Below are 13,567 nucleotides of genomic sequence, written 5' to 3' on the forward strand. Positions count from 1 at the left end.
TATTACAATCTAATGATTTGGTTTTCAGTGCACTATCGTTTTAAGTTATGTTTTAATCAAATACGCAGTTTACATTCCTTCTACAAAATAAGATAGTCCTTTTTTAAAAAAAAAATCTTGGTTTTAAATTATTTTAAACCAAGCATCCAAATTCATTCTAAGAAAACAAGAGGGAAACAAATTGGACATTATATGTTGTTTACAAGTTGACGTGTTCCTCTCACTTGTTGCAAAGAGCAAACTTTGCTGTCGACCTTCCTTGTGATTTGATGCCACCATCTCGGTCGTACTGTTGGGTGCAAACCCACAATATCAAGCTTCTGCAATACGAAGTCTCAATAGATTTTATATGACCTGAGCATATTTGGGATTAATTAAACGTGCTGAATTTTGATCGGCTTTAACGCCGCTGTATAGCAGGATTTCCAGAGCCCAAATCAACCTTCGTTTGCTCGCAGCTACTGCTGGGCTGGCAAGAACTTGAGAGAGAATTTATGTGTTAATCATTATCTGTTTGTTTTAAATTGCCATTCCTCAGTTCCTTGAATCTATAGAGAAAGTGAAGTTCCATGGTTACATACAGCTTGAGGCCTGCACCTGTGATTATCCGGAACCGAACTGTCCTGCTGTTGTTCGCATGGGCAATGATGAAATTAACTGCTGCGTCCAGTTACCAAGTGACCACATCAAAGAGGTCAGCTTCAAGGTTAACAGAATAAGATGCTGGAAGGTCAATCTACAGGCAAGTAATTCTTTCTCATTTTTAGCCAAATTTGATCAAATATTTCCACATGTTTTGCAAATGGTAATTATCGGTGGATGTAAAGTTTGTTTAAAATACCGTCGTGCTGTGTCCTTAAAAGAATCTATTCACCGTCTGTGAAACTTGGTGCTGATATTTTCTCAATGTTTTATTTACCGTTCTATTTTTAATGCTACATCCTGTGAAGAATTAAGAGTTTCTTTGCCTCTTTCAAAAGATTTTGAGATAAACTGGAGATTGAATTGTCAAAGCTTTTATTTCGGGCAAGGCTGGTAATTATTTAAATCTATCAACAACAGATAACACCTAATGAGAAGGAACGCGTGTGCTTGAGGTTTATTTGACTGTTGGAAAGAAAACAGAGAGACTGTTTACAGAGAATTAATTGTTGTTTATTGAAGTTGAAAATTCTCCTACCTACCTTTTTGAGGCGGTCACTAACGTGGCGGTCACTAACGTGGCGGTCACTAACGTGGCGGTCACTAACGTGGCGGTCACTAACGTGGCGGTCACTAACGTCTATGGATGTTGTCAGAAGGCATTTGATAAGGTTCCGCACCGGAGAATATTAACAAACGTGTGAACACACGAAATTGGAAGTAACCTTGTGACATTGTTGGTATTTGGTTGGGAGGCAGGAGACAGAGCGTACCTCACAGGCATATAGGGTATGAATGGTCATTGGTGGGATTTGACAACTGGTGTTCCCCAGGGATTGTAAGCGGACAGCAAAAAAACAGGCATGATTGAAGCAAGGTGCAGTACCGGATCTGAAGGAACGGGAAAGTTCCCACGGCAGCTAGAATGACATGAGTTACTTCCACTTGTTTGGATGATAGCTGTGGTTATCCATGCAGCAAGGGAAGTTATCCCAATGTTATCCAAGCTATTTTGGCTTCTTTTTCCAGTTTTATTTGACGTCCTGGGATAACAGTTCCACAGGGATTGGCTCATGACTGCTTTGTGTGTGTGGATACAGACAGACCCTGAAATCCCTGGGGCCTGAGGACAGAAAGGGTGAATTCCACCCAGGGGTGGTGGTGAGCAGGAATTTGGGACGGAACCGGCTTTCAGCGGATGCTCTCCCCCCCCTCCGCCCGATTGTAATGCCCTTTTAAATTACGGTGGGGGGGAGGGGGCAAATCTTCCACCTGTCCATTTCCCCCCCCCCCCCATCCTGCAATATCAAGGGGGCATTTCCCTGGGAAATTCTTCCCATTTTGCCTTTATAAGGTCTCAGTGAATCTCACAGCAGCCGAGAGTTGGCATGCGATCTGCTGAATCCTAGAAAAATCCCAAGAGGTATTGATTATCTTTTGAAATGTCCCAGATTCCTAGAAAAATCCCAGGAGGTATTGATTATCTTTTGAAATGTCCCAGATTCCTAGAAAAATCCCAGGAGGTATTGATTATCTTTTGAAATGTCCCAGATTCCTAGAAAAATCCCAGGAGGTATTGATTATCTTTTGAAATGTCCCAGATTCCTAGAAAAATCCCAGGAGGTATTGATTATCTTTTGAAATGTCGCAGATTTCTCCCATGGGAGGGGGGACAAAAAGCTATTTTATTTCAGGATTTCTCAGTCCTTGATTTCTCATTTGCCTCTGAGGCTGGTCGCCACTCTGACGTCGGCTCGGCAATTGGGGTGGGTGCCGCTGACGTGCCCTTGCTGGTGTGATGTGCCCTCCTTAATCATACAAATGACCCCACCCCCCTGTTTAGGGGACAAGGGTCTGTGGCCTCACTAGCTGCCAGATGGGGGACTCCGTTCCACCGCACTTGTGCTGGGGCAGCTGTCCCCGTCCAATTGAGGGCCCGAGTATCAGAAGGCTAACTAATTGTTAGAGATATCACAGCTGAGGTTGATGCTGTCCTCCCTAATGTCTACCTATGTGTTGTTTCAAACAAGCGCACTGAATAATGATCATGGGCAGGAAATCTGGCTAATTTGCCCCACTCCCACCCCTTCTTATCCTGGGGACAGGGATGCCACAAGTAGGGCCTGCCTCCTCCTTATCTCTCCAAACTTTCTGGACTTTTTAGTTCAGTAGAACACCGGTTGATACATGGATAATTGAATATTTTTTATGTTCAAGTAACCAGTCGCACTGAATGTATATGTAAAGTGACTGAAGTGGAGTGTTTGTGAATTGCTCGCATGAAGTGGTTGGATATGGATTCTTCAGATTTGAGTTTCCAGTCTCAGCCAGGGTGGAGCTTTTTGCCAGAAACAGAAAGAATTGGAACATGAGGAAAGCTTAACTGTTGCTTACTCTCCTGGCAGTTTGCATAGGAAAGCCCTGGGGAAAGGAGCCTCTGCCTGTACTCTCAGTGCAAGTAAGGCCTGGCGCACGTACAGAAGCATTAAAAGGAGAAATCGGGCCCCGTTTTATGGGCGTAAAAATGGGGGTGAAAATTACTCATTTTGTGGGGTTATGCCCTGCTCTCAAACGGTGTCTGAAATCCATCCAACGCCATACTGGCTCTGGCGACATTCAGGCGTCTCTGGCGGATGTCTGAAACAAGCATTAGGACCCTTGCGTATTGTAGTGAAGGGTGTAATGCCTGTTTCAGGACCCTGCCCAGAAACTTGTCAGCACTGAGCATGTGCCAGGCATGCTTCCCTCAGTTTTTCAGGTTCTTGCTGCAGCCTACCCAGTGCCCCTTAAATGGACCGCTGGAGGCCGCCAACCAAACGGTAAGTTCTTCGATTACCTTAATATGGAGCCAGGAGAAGTAGAAGTCCATTCTGGCCAAGCTGCTTTCCTGACTGAAAATGCTCCCAGACCACCACCCACCATTTCCAAAAAACTCCACTGCTAAAAATCTCGATAGTGCCTCCAGTTTTTACACCACTGGTTTTATTTTCTCAAATTACGAGCACAGGTGACGTTCTCATGAGTCGTGCAATTGCTGCACAATGGCCCCGAATCGCTCCTCTTTAATCTCCTTCCATTCTCTCACTCCGAACTTCTACCTATGCTCCAATCCCTCCAATCCACTCTCCCCAACTACCATCTATTCCCCAAATGCCCTCTCCCTACCCTCCACAACTGCCCATACCTTATGTCCTCGCTCCAAATACTAATTACTCCCAGCCCAGATTCTCACTGGTTTACACCACCCAACCCAAATTCTCACTACTTCAGTCTCCCTAACTGCTCTGCCAATCACTTCGTCCACCCCCTCAACTAATCCCTTCCCCCCAACCCAAGTACCAACAACCCCTCCGAAATTCTCGACACCTTCCTTCCTAAGTATTGACCACTCTCCCTAAACTCTGCACTCACCGCAATTTCTTACTTCTCTAACTATTTAGCCATTTCCCACAGCTCACCCAAAACTCTTACATCCAATAACAACTTCCAATAAACAATATCATCTCACTTGCCATGATCAATGCTACAAGAAAGCCAGGTTACTGTATGTACGTATGTGTGGGTGGGCGGGTGCATGCGCGGTATATCCTGAAGGCTGTTTCAATGTATAATATTGATGAAGGACAGAATCTCTCGGTAGTTATTGCTTGAATTATGCAAGAGAAGACGTTTCCAAATTAACATCTGAATTTGTATTTTCATGGCAATTTTGAATAGAAAATCTGCTTGTTTGCCGGCAACATGAGGGGTGGGAAAAAAGGAGCTTTACTTCAGAAATTGTTTTTAATCATATCAAAATCAGATGTTATATCGAGGGTGTTCTGTCGAAAGGTCTTCGACCTGAAAGGTTAACTCTGTTCCTTCCTCCACAGATGCTGAGCTTCTCCAGCGTTTTCTGTTTATATTTCAGATTTCCAGCATCCGCAGTATTTTGCTTTTGATTTTTTTTTTTGTTTTATTTAGGGTTTTGCTTTGCGTGAAGAAATGTTTAAAGCTGCAGTTAAATTTCGGGAATCTAGATGTTACAATAAATTGCAACTCTGGTGACCTGCAATGCAAAAACATGAGTTTTACTGTTTGTCTAACTTTAGCTCTGTGCAAATAATTTCTCGTTTTCTTTTATAGATTCCAATACAAGAAGAAATGGAACTGAAACCGGAACTGAGTTTTGAATATCAAGATAGCCGAGATTCATGGCGATGGATCACAATTTGCACTCACCAGGTTTGTTCAGCACTGGCACTTAGTGTAGCACAAAGAGTAGGAAACCAAACCAACTGAGCAACACTGTTTGTTCCCAACTGCTTGGATCATTAAGGATGGTTCTGAATCCTATTAGAACTATTTGCATGCAAAGTTTTTGAAGCTTGTGGATGTAGGACAAAGAAAATGAGAGTGTCTCTCCTCGCTTTTGAGCATTTGAGAAGAGCACCCTTTATTCTAGAGGTTTTCCACTTTCCTGCAAGTGATCATCACCACATTTAATTATAGAATCACTGAACGATTTATCACTGCTGGGAAAGCAGGAACTTTGATTTTGGGTATTTCAGTCCTTTTTAACCTTGGCTTGGCAAGGTGCACAGATATTTCTCTGGGCACCCAGTTGCTCCAAAACAAGGTTGGCACCTGCCCCAAATATGTTAAATAGCCCCGACGGCAGGATTTTGGACAGTGGTCGACAGCGGGGCCAGTTGGTCGGCAGAGGTCCTGCCCCACTGCGTTTCCAGTGGTGTAGCAGTCCACCAGGAATTTGAGCTATTTTCTCGCTGCCGTTATCGGTAACGAAACATCTTTGCGTTTACTGAATATTTTCCATACTTGATATAGGATTTATTCTCGCGAGTCTTGGGTCCACTCGTAAACAAGTATATCAGTTTGGGCCACTCTGATAGCAACATCATTGAATGTTGGACACTCATCAACCAGGATCTCAATTATCATCTTAACTGAAATTTCCCAAAGATAATTACAGATGAGGGAGGCCATTCGGCCCATCTAGTTCATCCTTTGTTCCTACTTAGGTTTCCTCCCTGGAGGGGGGGCTGGTTCACCAGATTTGATGAGGTCATTTGGAGGGAGAAGGGAAAACCATCTAGGAGGCAGTCACTTCCTGTATTGATCAGAACGCACCACCACAATATATTGAAACATAGAAACATAGAAAATAGGAGCAGGAGTTGGCCATTCGGCCCTTCGAGCCTGCTCCGCCATTCAATATGATCATGGCTGATCCTCTATCTCAATACCATATTCCTGCTCTCTCCCCATAGCCCTTGATGCCTTTTGTGTCTAGAAATCTATCCAGCTCCTTCTTAAATATATTCAGTAACTTGGCCTCCACAGCCTTCTGTGGTAGAGAATTCCACAGGTTCACCACCCTCTGAGTGAAGAAATTTCTCCTCATCTCAGTCCTAAATGTCCTACCCCGTATCCTGAGACTGTGACCCCCTCATTCTGGACCCCCCCGCCAGCCAGGGGAAACATCCTCCCTGCATCCAGTCTGTCTGGCCCTGTTAGAATTTTATGTTTCAATGAGATCCCCTCTCATTCTTCTAAACTCGAGTGAATACAGGCTAAGTCGACCCAATCTCTCCTCATACGACAGTCCTGCCGTCCCAGGAATCAGACTGGTGAACCTTGGCTGCACTCCCTCTATGGCAAGTATATCCTTCCTTAGGTAAGGAGACCAAAACTGCACACAATACTCCAGGTGTGGTCTCACCAAGGCCCTGTATAACTGTAGTAAGACATCCTTGCTCCTGTACTCAAATCCTAGTGCAATGAAGGCCAACATACTATTTGCCTTCCGAACTGCTTGCTGCACCTGCATGTTTGCTTTCAGTGACTGGTGTACAAGGACACCCAGGTCCCTTTGTACATCAACATTCCCCAATCTATCACTATTTAAATAATGCTCTGCATTTCTGTTTTTCCTTCCGAAGTGGATAACTTCACATTTATCCACATTATACTGCATCTGCCATGTATTTGCCCACTCACTGAACTTGTCTAAATCGCCTTGAAGCCTCTTTGCATCCTCCTCACAATTCACGATCCCACCCAGTTTTGTGTCGTCAGCAAACTTGGAAATATTACATTTGGTTCCCTCATCCAATCATTGATATATATTGTGAATAGCTGGGGTCCAAATTGTAAACAATTTTACAACACCAAGTTATAGTCCAGCAATTTTATTTTAAATTCACAAGCTTTCGGAGACTTCCTCCTTCCTCAGGTAAATGTTCAGGAGCTCCTTGAAGCCTACGCATTTATACATATAGAACAATACATGGTGTTTACAGACTGCCCCTGCAACTGCCCGTTGCCAAGGCAATCACCGTGTTCAGCTGGGGTCCAAGCACTGATCCCTGCGGTACCCCACGAGTCACCGCCTGCCACCCCGAAAAAGACCCATTTATTCCTACTCTCTGTTTCCTGTCTGTTAACCAATTTTCAATCCATGCCAGTATATTACCCCCAATCCCATGTGCTTTAATTTTGCACATTAACCTCTTATGTGGGACTTATCAAAGGCCTTCTGCAAATCCAAATAAATCACATCCACCAGTTCTCCCTTATCTATTCTATCAGTTACATCCTCAAAAAACTCCAGTAGGTTTGTCAAACATGATTTCCCTTTCATAAATCCATGTTGACTTTGTCTAATCCCGTTGATATTTTCTAAGTGTCCTGTGATCACATCCTTTATAATAGACTCTAGCATTTTCCCTACTACTGATGTTAGGCTGACCAGTCTGTGGTTCCCTGTTTTCTCTCCCTCCTTTTTTAAATAGTGGGGTTACATTTGCCACCCTCCAATCTGCAGGAACTGTTCCATAATCTATAGAATTTTGGAAGATGACAACTAATGCATCCACTATTTCCATGGCGACCTCTTTTAATACTCTGGGATGTAGATTATCAGGCCCTGGGGATTTATTGGCTTTCAGTCCCATTAATTTCTCCAGCACTATTTTGTTACTAATACTAATTTCCTTAAATTCCTCCTTCTCACTGGTCCCTTGGTTCCCTGGCATTTCTGGGAAGTAATTTGTGTCCTCTTCTGTGAAGACAGAACCAAAGTATTTGTTTAATTGCTCTGCCATTTCCCTGTTCCCCATTATAAATTCTCCTGTTTCTGACTGTGAGGGACATACATGTGTCTACGCTAATCTTTGTCTTTTTACATGCTTGTAGAAGCTTTTACAGTCCACTTTTATGTTCCTTGCAAGTTTACTCTTATACTCTTTTTCCCCTCTTAATCAATCTCTTGGTCCTTTTTTGCTGAATTCTAAACTGCTCCCAATCTTCAGGCTTGCTACTTTTTCTGGCAACTTTATATGATTCCTCTTTGGATCTAATACTATCCTTAATTTCTTTTGTTAGCCATGGTTGGGCCACTTTTCCTTTTTGTGTTTTTGCGCCAGAAAGGAATGTATAATTGTTGCAATTCATGCATTCATTCCTCAAATGTTAGCCATTGCCTAGTCACAGTCATGCCTTTTAATGAAGCTTTAATGAAGCTGTCATAGCCAACTCACTCCTCATACCTTCGTAGTTTCCTTTCTTTAGACTTGGGACCCGAGTTTCGGATTGGACTACTTCACATTCCATCTTAATGAAGAATTCCATCATGTTATGTCACTCTTCCCTAAAGGACATTGCACAACAAGATTATTAATTAACCCCTTCTCATTGCACAATACCCAATCTAGGATAGCTTGTTCCCTGGTTGGCTCCTCAACGTGCTGGTCTAAAAAACCATCTCGTACACACTCTGGGAATTCATCCTCCACAGTATTATTGCTAATTTGGTTTGGCCAGTCTTTATGCAGATTAAAGTCACCTATGATTACTGTAGTACCCTTGTTACATGCATCTCTAATTTCCTGTTTGATGCCGTCCCCTACATTACCACTACTGTTTGGAGGCCTATAGACAACTCCTACCAGTGTTTTCTGCCCCTTGGTGCTTCTTAACTCCACCCAGACTGATTCTACATCTTGATTTTCTGAGCCAATATCCTTTCTCACTATTGCTCTGATTCAGCTCCCAGCCTTGGTCACTCTGCAGCCACATCTCTGTAATTGTAATTATCTCATATCTGTTTACATCTATTTGCGCTGTTAATTTGTCTACCTTATTATGAATGCTTCGTGCATTCAGATACAGTGCCTTTAGATTTGTCTTTTTAACATTTTTAGACACCTTAACATTTTTTTGTACTATGGCCCTATTTGTCTTATTACCATTTTTTCTTATCCGGACCCTATTTGTTGTCTTTTGTTTGTGCGCTCTGTCCCTTCCTGACACAATCTGGTTATCCTTACCCCAATCACTTTCCTGCACTGCTTCCTTGTCTTTTCTCTTTAGCATTCTAGATTTCTCTCCAACGGGACCCCCCCCTTATTTAGTTTAAAGCCCTACCTACCTCCCTAGTTATTCGATTCGCTAGAACTCTGGTCCCAGCATGGTTCAGGTGTAGTCCGTCCCAACGGAACAGCTCTCTCTTTCCCCAGTACTGGTGCCAGTGCCCCATGAATCGAGACCCACTTCTCCCACACTAATCTTTGAGCCACGCATTCATCTCTCTGATCTGATTTACCCTGTGCCAATTTGCTCGTGGATCAGGTAATAATCCAGAGATTATTACCTTTGTGGTTCTGCTTTTTAATTTAGTCCCTAGCTGCTCAAACTCCCTCAGCAGAACCTTTTTCTTGGTCCTACCTATGTCGTTGTTACCTACGTGGACCACGACAACTGGATCCTCCCCCTCCCACTCCAAGTTCTTCTCCAGCCCGGAGGAGATGTCCTTAACCCTGGCACCGGGTAGGCAACATAGCCTTCGGGACTCATGTTCCTGGCTGCAGAGAACATTGATGAAGGAACTACTAGCAATGATCATCTAAACGAGCATCTCAAAAAAAAAAGCAAACAATTATCTGAATGGAGGCTTTTCGTCAACCTCCAGAAGCAAGAATGAAATAGGATTGGAAATTTCAATAATTATTCTACGATGTACTGGATTCCATTCATTTGCTCAAACACTCCCCTGCTACTTTAATATTCTTTTAAAAAAGCTTCTTGCTGCGTGACTTCCTCTACTGAAATTGTTGGTTCCTATAGAAACTAAATTTGGAGGAAACTGTATTTTCTCTATAAATGCCTAAATGTTTCCTCATTTTTTTAGTTGTGGTCCATTCACGATTCTTGTACATGTGCTGTCCTTTAGATTATCACTACAGTTGTGTTCCCCTCCTTTCCCACACTACTTTATTTGAGAGTGTAGGACAGTCTGAGCTACAGATTTCTGCACAGTTGCCATCTGATATAATACCCGGTCGTAGCAATAAAAATATTAAGAAAGGTACATTTTGAGGTTGGACCAGCTCTTGCGATTACCTGCTGCACACACTTTATTTCTAAGAAGTGCTCTATTTAATGGCACAGTGAGAACTGAGAAACATCAGTGGAGTTGGTAAAGTTCAAACAAACTCAGGCCTTCCATTTGGAAGTCCAGCAGTTTACTGCTACAGCGAAAGAGCAACCAAAGCTGTTAATTTTATAGACTTCTATTTTGTCCCTTTCTACGCTCACCATATATAATTCACAGCTATGAGCTTGGGCAGGCAACCTGCACCTTGGCCTCCATCACTGCCGATCTGAACCCGCCCATTGGAAGAGCAAAACAGCAGCGAGGGAGACTTCTGATTCCCCCCTACCCCTTTGCTTTTTAACTCTATTGTGACAACATGGCTGAAGTCAATGTGAATAATTACCATGTCATTTTTTGATGCATGATTGAGCACTTGACTATTCCATACTGCAGGGCATTGGAGCTCTCACTTGCTGCTTTGCCTGCAGTTTTGCTTCTAACCCAAAATTGTTTTCAGGTTAGCCGAGTGGCGCTCCATATTGGAGCACAGGGGATGGCTTAGTTGGGCAGTGCATTGCACCTAGCAGATGGACAAGGCATTGTCAAAGCAATCAAGCTGTTATATTTGAACAAATGTCTATTTTGTTTCCGGCATAACCATCACTAATGGATAAACTTTTTCAGGCCTTTCTACTGAGTACGTGCATACAGGACATCATAATAGGAAAACTGATGAAGATATCTGAGGGCTGCACAGAAATGGTAGGTATTAAAATAATGGGCCGGATTTTGCTGGTAAAACAACGGTGGGTTAACAGCGCACGCCGTTATTATTGTACAAATCGGCCAGCAACTTCAGGGGATTAAGAGATATGCCGTGAGTTACGAATTTCCAGAATTTGCTGGTCGATTTACGCCTTAACCAATGAGATACGCCCGTAATCTGGGCGCAAGCAAATTGCGTGGCTTAAAAGATGGTGGAATTTTGGGGGTAAATAAGTTACGCGTGTAACTACAATAAGACCAAGTCTTCTCAATCTTTTCCGTCTGTCCATCAAACCCTTCCTCCAAACTAACCTTCGCCCACAAGGCTGGCTGTGCCCTTGACTCTGAAATACGAATATCCTCCAATTGCACTTGTTTGGGGATCTCTCGACATTATGACCAGATTTTCAGGCTCAGCAGGAAACAAAATCATTTTTCTGGTCTTTTAATTGCAATTTTTTGAGCGTTTTTTTAAAGAGTTTATCCTCACTGATACCTGTTCTCTTTTTTTTAATGGATTTTTATAGCACAAGTAAAAGTCACATTAAAAATTGAAATGCTTCCCTGATTGCAGGTTCTTAAACCTGCTGTGCCTGATGTGCATGAATGATGGTTAAATGAGTTGAAACTTAAATTTTAAGACTCAAAGAAGAATTATACTGGTGTGGGTTTGTCGGCTACTTGGGCCCTGATTGTTTCTGCTGATTTCTGCCCATTTACACCCATTTTAAATTTGGGCGTATTCTAATGAGATTGGCAGAATACGTGGGCATTTTTTGAAATTGACAAAATGGGTTTGACATTGGGTGCCTTTTTAGGTCTCGCATTTTGAGTTTGTGCCCATGGCCGTTGTTTGATTCTTAGATAAACATATTGGGGCCCAGACATTGCTGGGAGCGGGGCATCTTGCTGCGTGCCTGGTTAGTTAGACTTTTTTTCCTGCACCCCTCACCTCAAAACATTTTTTTACCCTGTAAGTTGCTGGAAGTGCAAAGTTGTAATGAGGGTAAGAGGGCACCTGGGACCTCAGTGAACGTCGGGACCAACAGGGTATCTCCTTAATCAATGAGATTTAAAGATTGAGAAATAAACGGAGGAATGACAGAGAAGGAGGGTGAGTTAGAGTCCAATCAGGTACAGAAAGAGAAATAGAGAGAGGGAAAGAAATAGTGGATTAAGAGAGAGAGAGAGGAAAAAAAAGAGACAGAAAGGAAAAGTAAGAAAAAATTTAAAATTTGACATTTAAAAAACCTCCAACAACAATTCACTTCCTGAAGGAATGAGACTCCACATTTTTAATTGTTCACTTTCTGGGCCAGAGAGGTTGTTTGGCAGTCATTAACAATGATCATGCTATTAATTACTGGATTTAACTTAGATAGAATTACATCAAATGTACAGCACAGAAACAGGCCATTCGGCCCACCAGGTCCATGCCGGTGTTTATGCTCCACACGAGCCTCCTCCCACCCTTCATCTCACCCTATCAGCATATCCTTCTATTCCTTTCTCCCTCATGTGTTTATCTAGCTTCCTCTTAAATGCATCTTTGCTATTTGCCTCAACCACTCCTTGTGGTAGCAAGTTCCACATTCTAACCACTCTCTGGATAAAGAAGTTTTTCCTGAATTCCCTATTGGATTTATTAGTGACTACCTTATATTTATGGACCCAAGTTCTGGTCTCCCCTGCAAGTGGAAACATCTTCTCTATGTCTACCGTATCAAACCCTTTAATAATCTTGGAGACCTCTATCAGGTCAGCCCTCAGTCTTTTTTCAAGAGAAAAGAGCCCCAGCCTGTTTCCTGATAGGTATGACCTCTCAGTTCTGGTATCATCCTAGTAAATCTTTTTTGCACCTTCTCCAGTGCCTCTATATCCTTTTTATTATATGGAGACCAGAACTGTTCACAGTACACCAAATGTGGTCTAACCAAGGTTTTATAGAAATGATAATCCGGACAAAGTTAATAGTTGCTTGGACAAGTGTGGATTAATTAAAGAAAGCCAGCACGGATTTGTTAAAGGCAAATTGTGTGCAACTAACTTGATTAAGTTTTTGTTGAGGTAGCAGAGTGGGTTGATGAGGGCAATGCAGTTGATGTGGTGTATATGGACTTCCAAAAGGCGTTTGATAAAGTGCAGCATTAATAGGCTTGTCAGCAAAATTGAAGCCCATCGAATAAAAGGGGCAGAGGCAGCACGGATACGAAATTGGCTAAGTGACAGGAAACAGAGAGTAGTGGTGAACGGTTGTTTTTCAGACTGGAGGGAGGTGTACAGTGGTGTTCCCCAGGGGTCGGGACTAGGGCCATTGCTTTTCTTGAGATATATATATATATATCTCAAGAAAAGCAATGGCCCTAGTCATATATATATATATATATATATATATATATATATATGACTTGAACTTGGGTGTACAGGGCACAATTTCCAAATTTGCAGATGACAAAACTTGGAGGCGTAGTGAACAATGAGGAGGATAGTGATAGACTTCAAGAGGACATAGACAGGCTGGTGGAATGGGCGGACATATGGCAGATGAAATTTAACACAGAGAATTGTGAAGTGATACATTTTGATAGGAAGAACGAGGAGAGGCAATATAAACTAAGGGGTACAATTCTAAAAGGGGTGCAGGAATAGGGAGATCTGGGGGTATTTGTGCACAAATCTTTGAAGGTGGCAGGGCAGGTTGAGAAAGTGGTTAAAAAAGCATACAGGTCCTGGGCTTTATAAATAGAGGCATAGAGTACAAAAGCAAGGAAGTCATGATGGACC

At 42.6% G+C, this 13,567-nt stretch overlaps 1 protein-coding gene across 1 annotated transcript in view; it reads left to right on the forward strand.

Annotated features, from left to right (window-relative positions):
- Window positions 1–13,567, forward strand: part of LOC137320260 (sorting nexin-31-like) — a 94,138-nt gene that overhangs the window by 70,338 nt on the left and 10,233 nt on the right. The window contains exons 10-12 of the mRNA XM_067982041.1: window positions 539–742; window positions 4,768–4,866; window positions 10,703–10,780. Of these exons, the coding sequence (XP_067838142.1) occupies window positions 539–742; window positions 4,768–4,866; window positions 10,703–10,780 (381 nt within the window). The remainder of the gene's footprint in view (window positions 1–538; window positions 743–4,767; window positions 4,867–10,702; window positions 10,781–13,567) is intronic.

The sequence above is a fragment of the Heptranchias perlo genome, chromosome 3 (assembly GCF_035084215.1).
Source record: "Heptranchias perlo isolate sHepPer1 chromosome 3, sHepPer1.hap1, whole genome shotgun sequence".
Taxonomy (NCBI): domain Eukaryota; kingdom Metazoa; phylum Chordata; class Chondrichthyes; order Hexanchiformes; family Hexanchidae; genus Heptranchias; species Heptranchias perlo.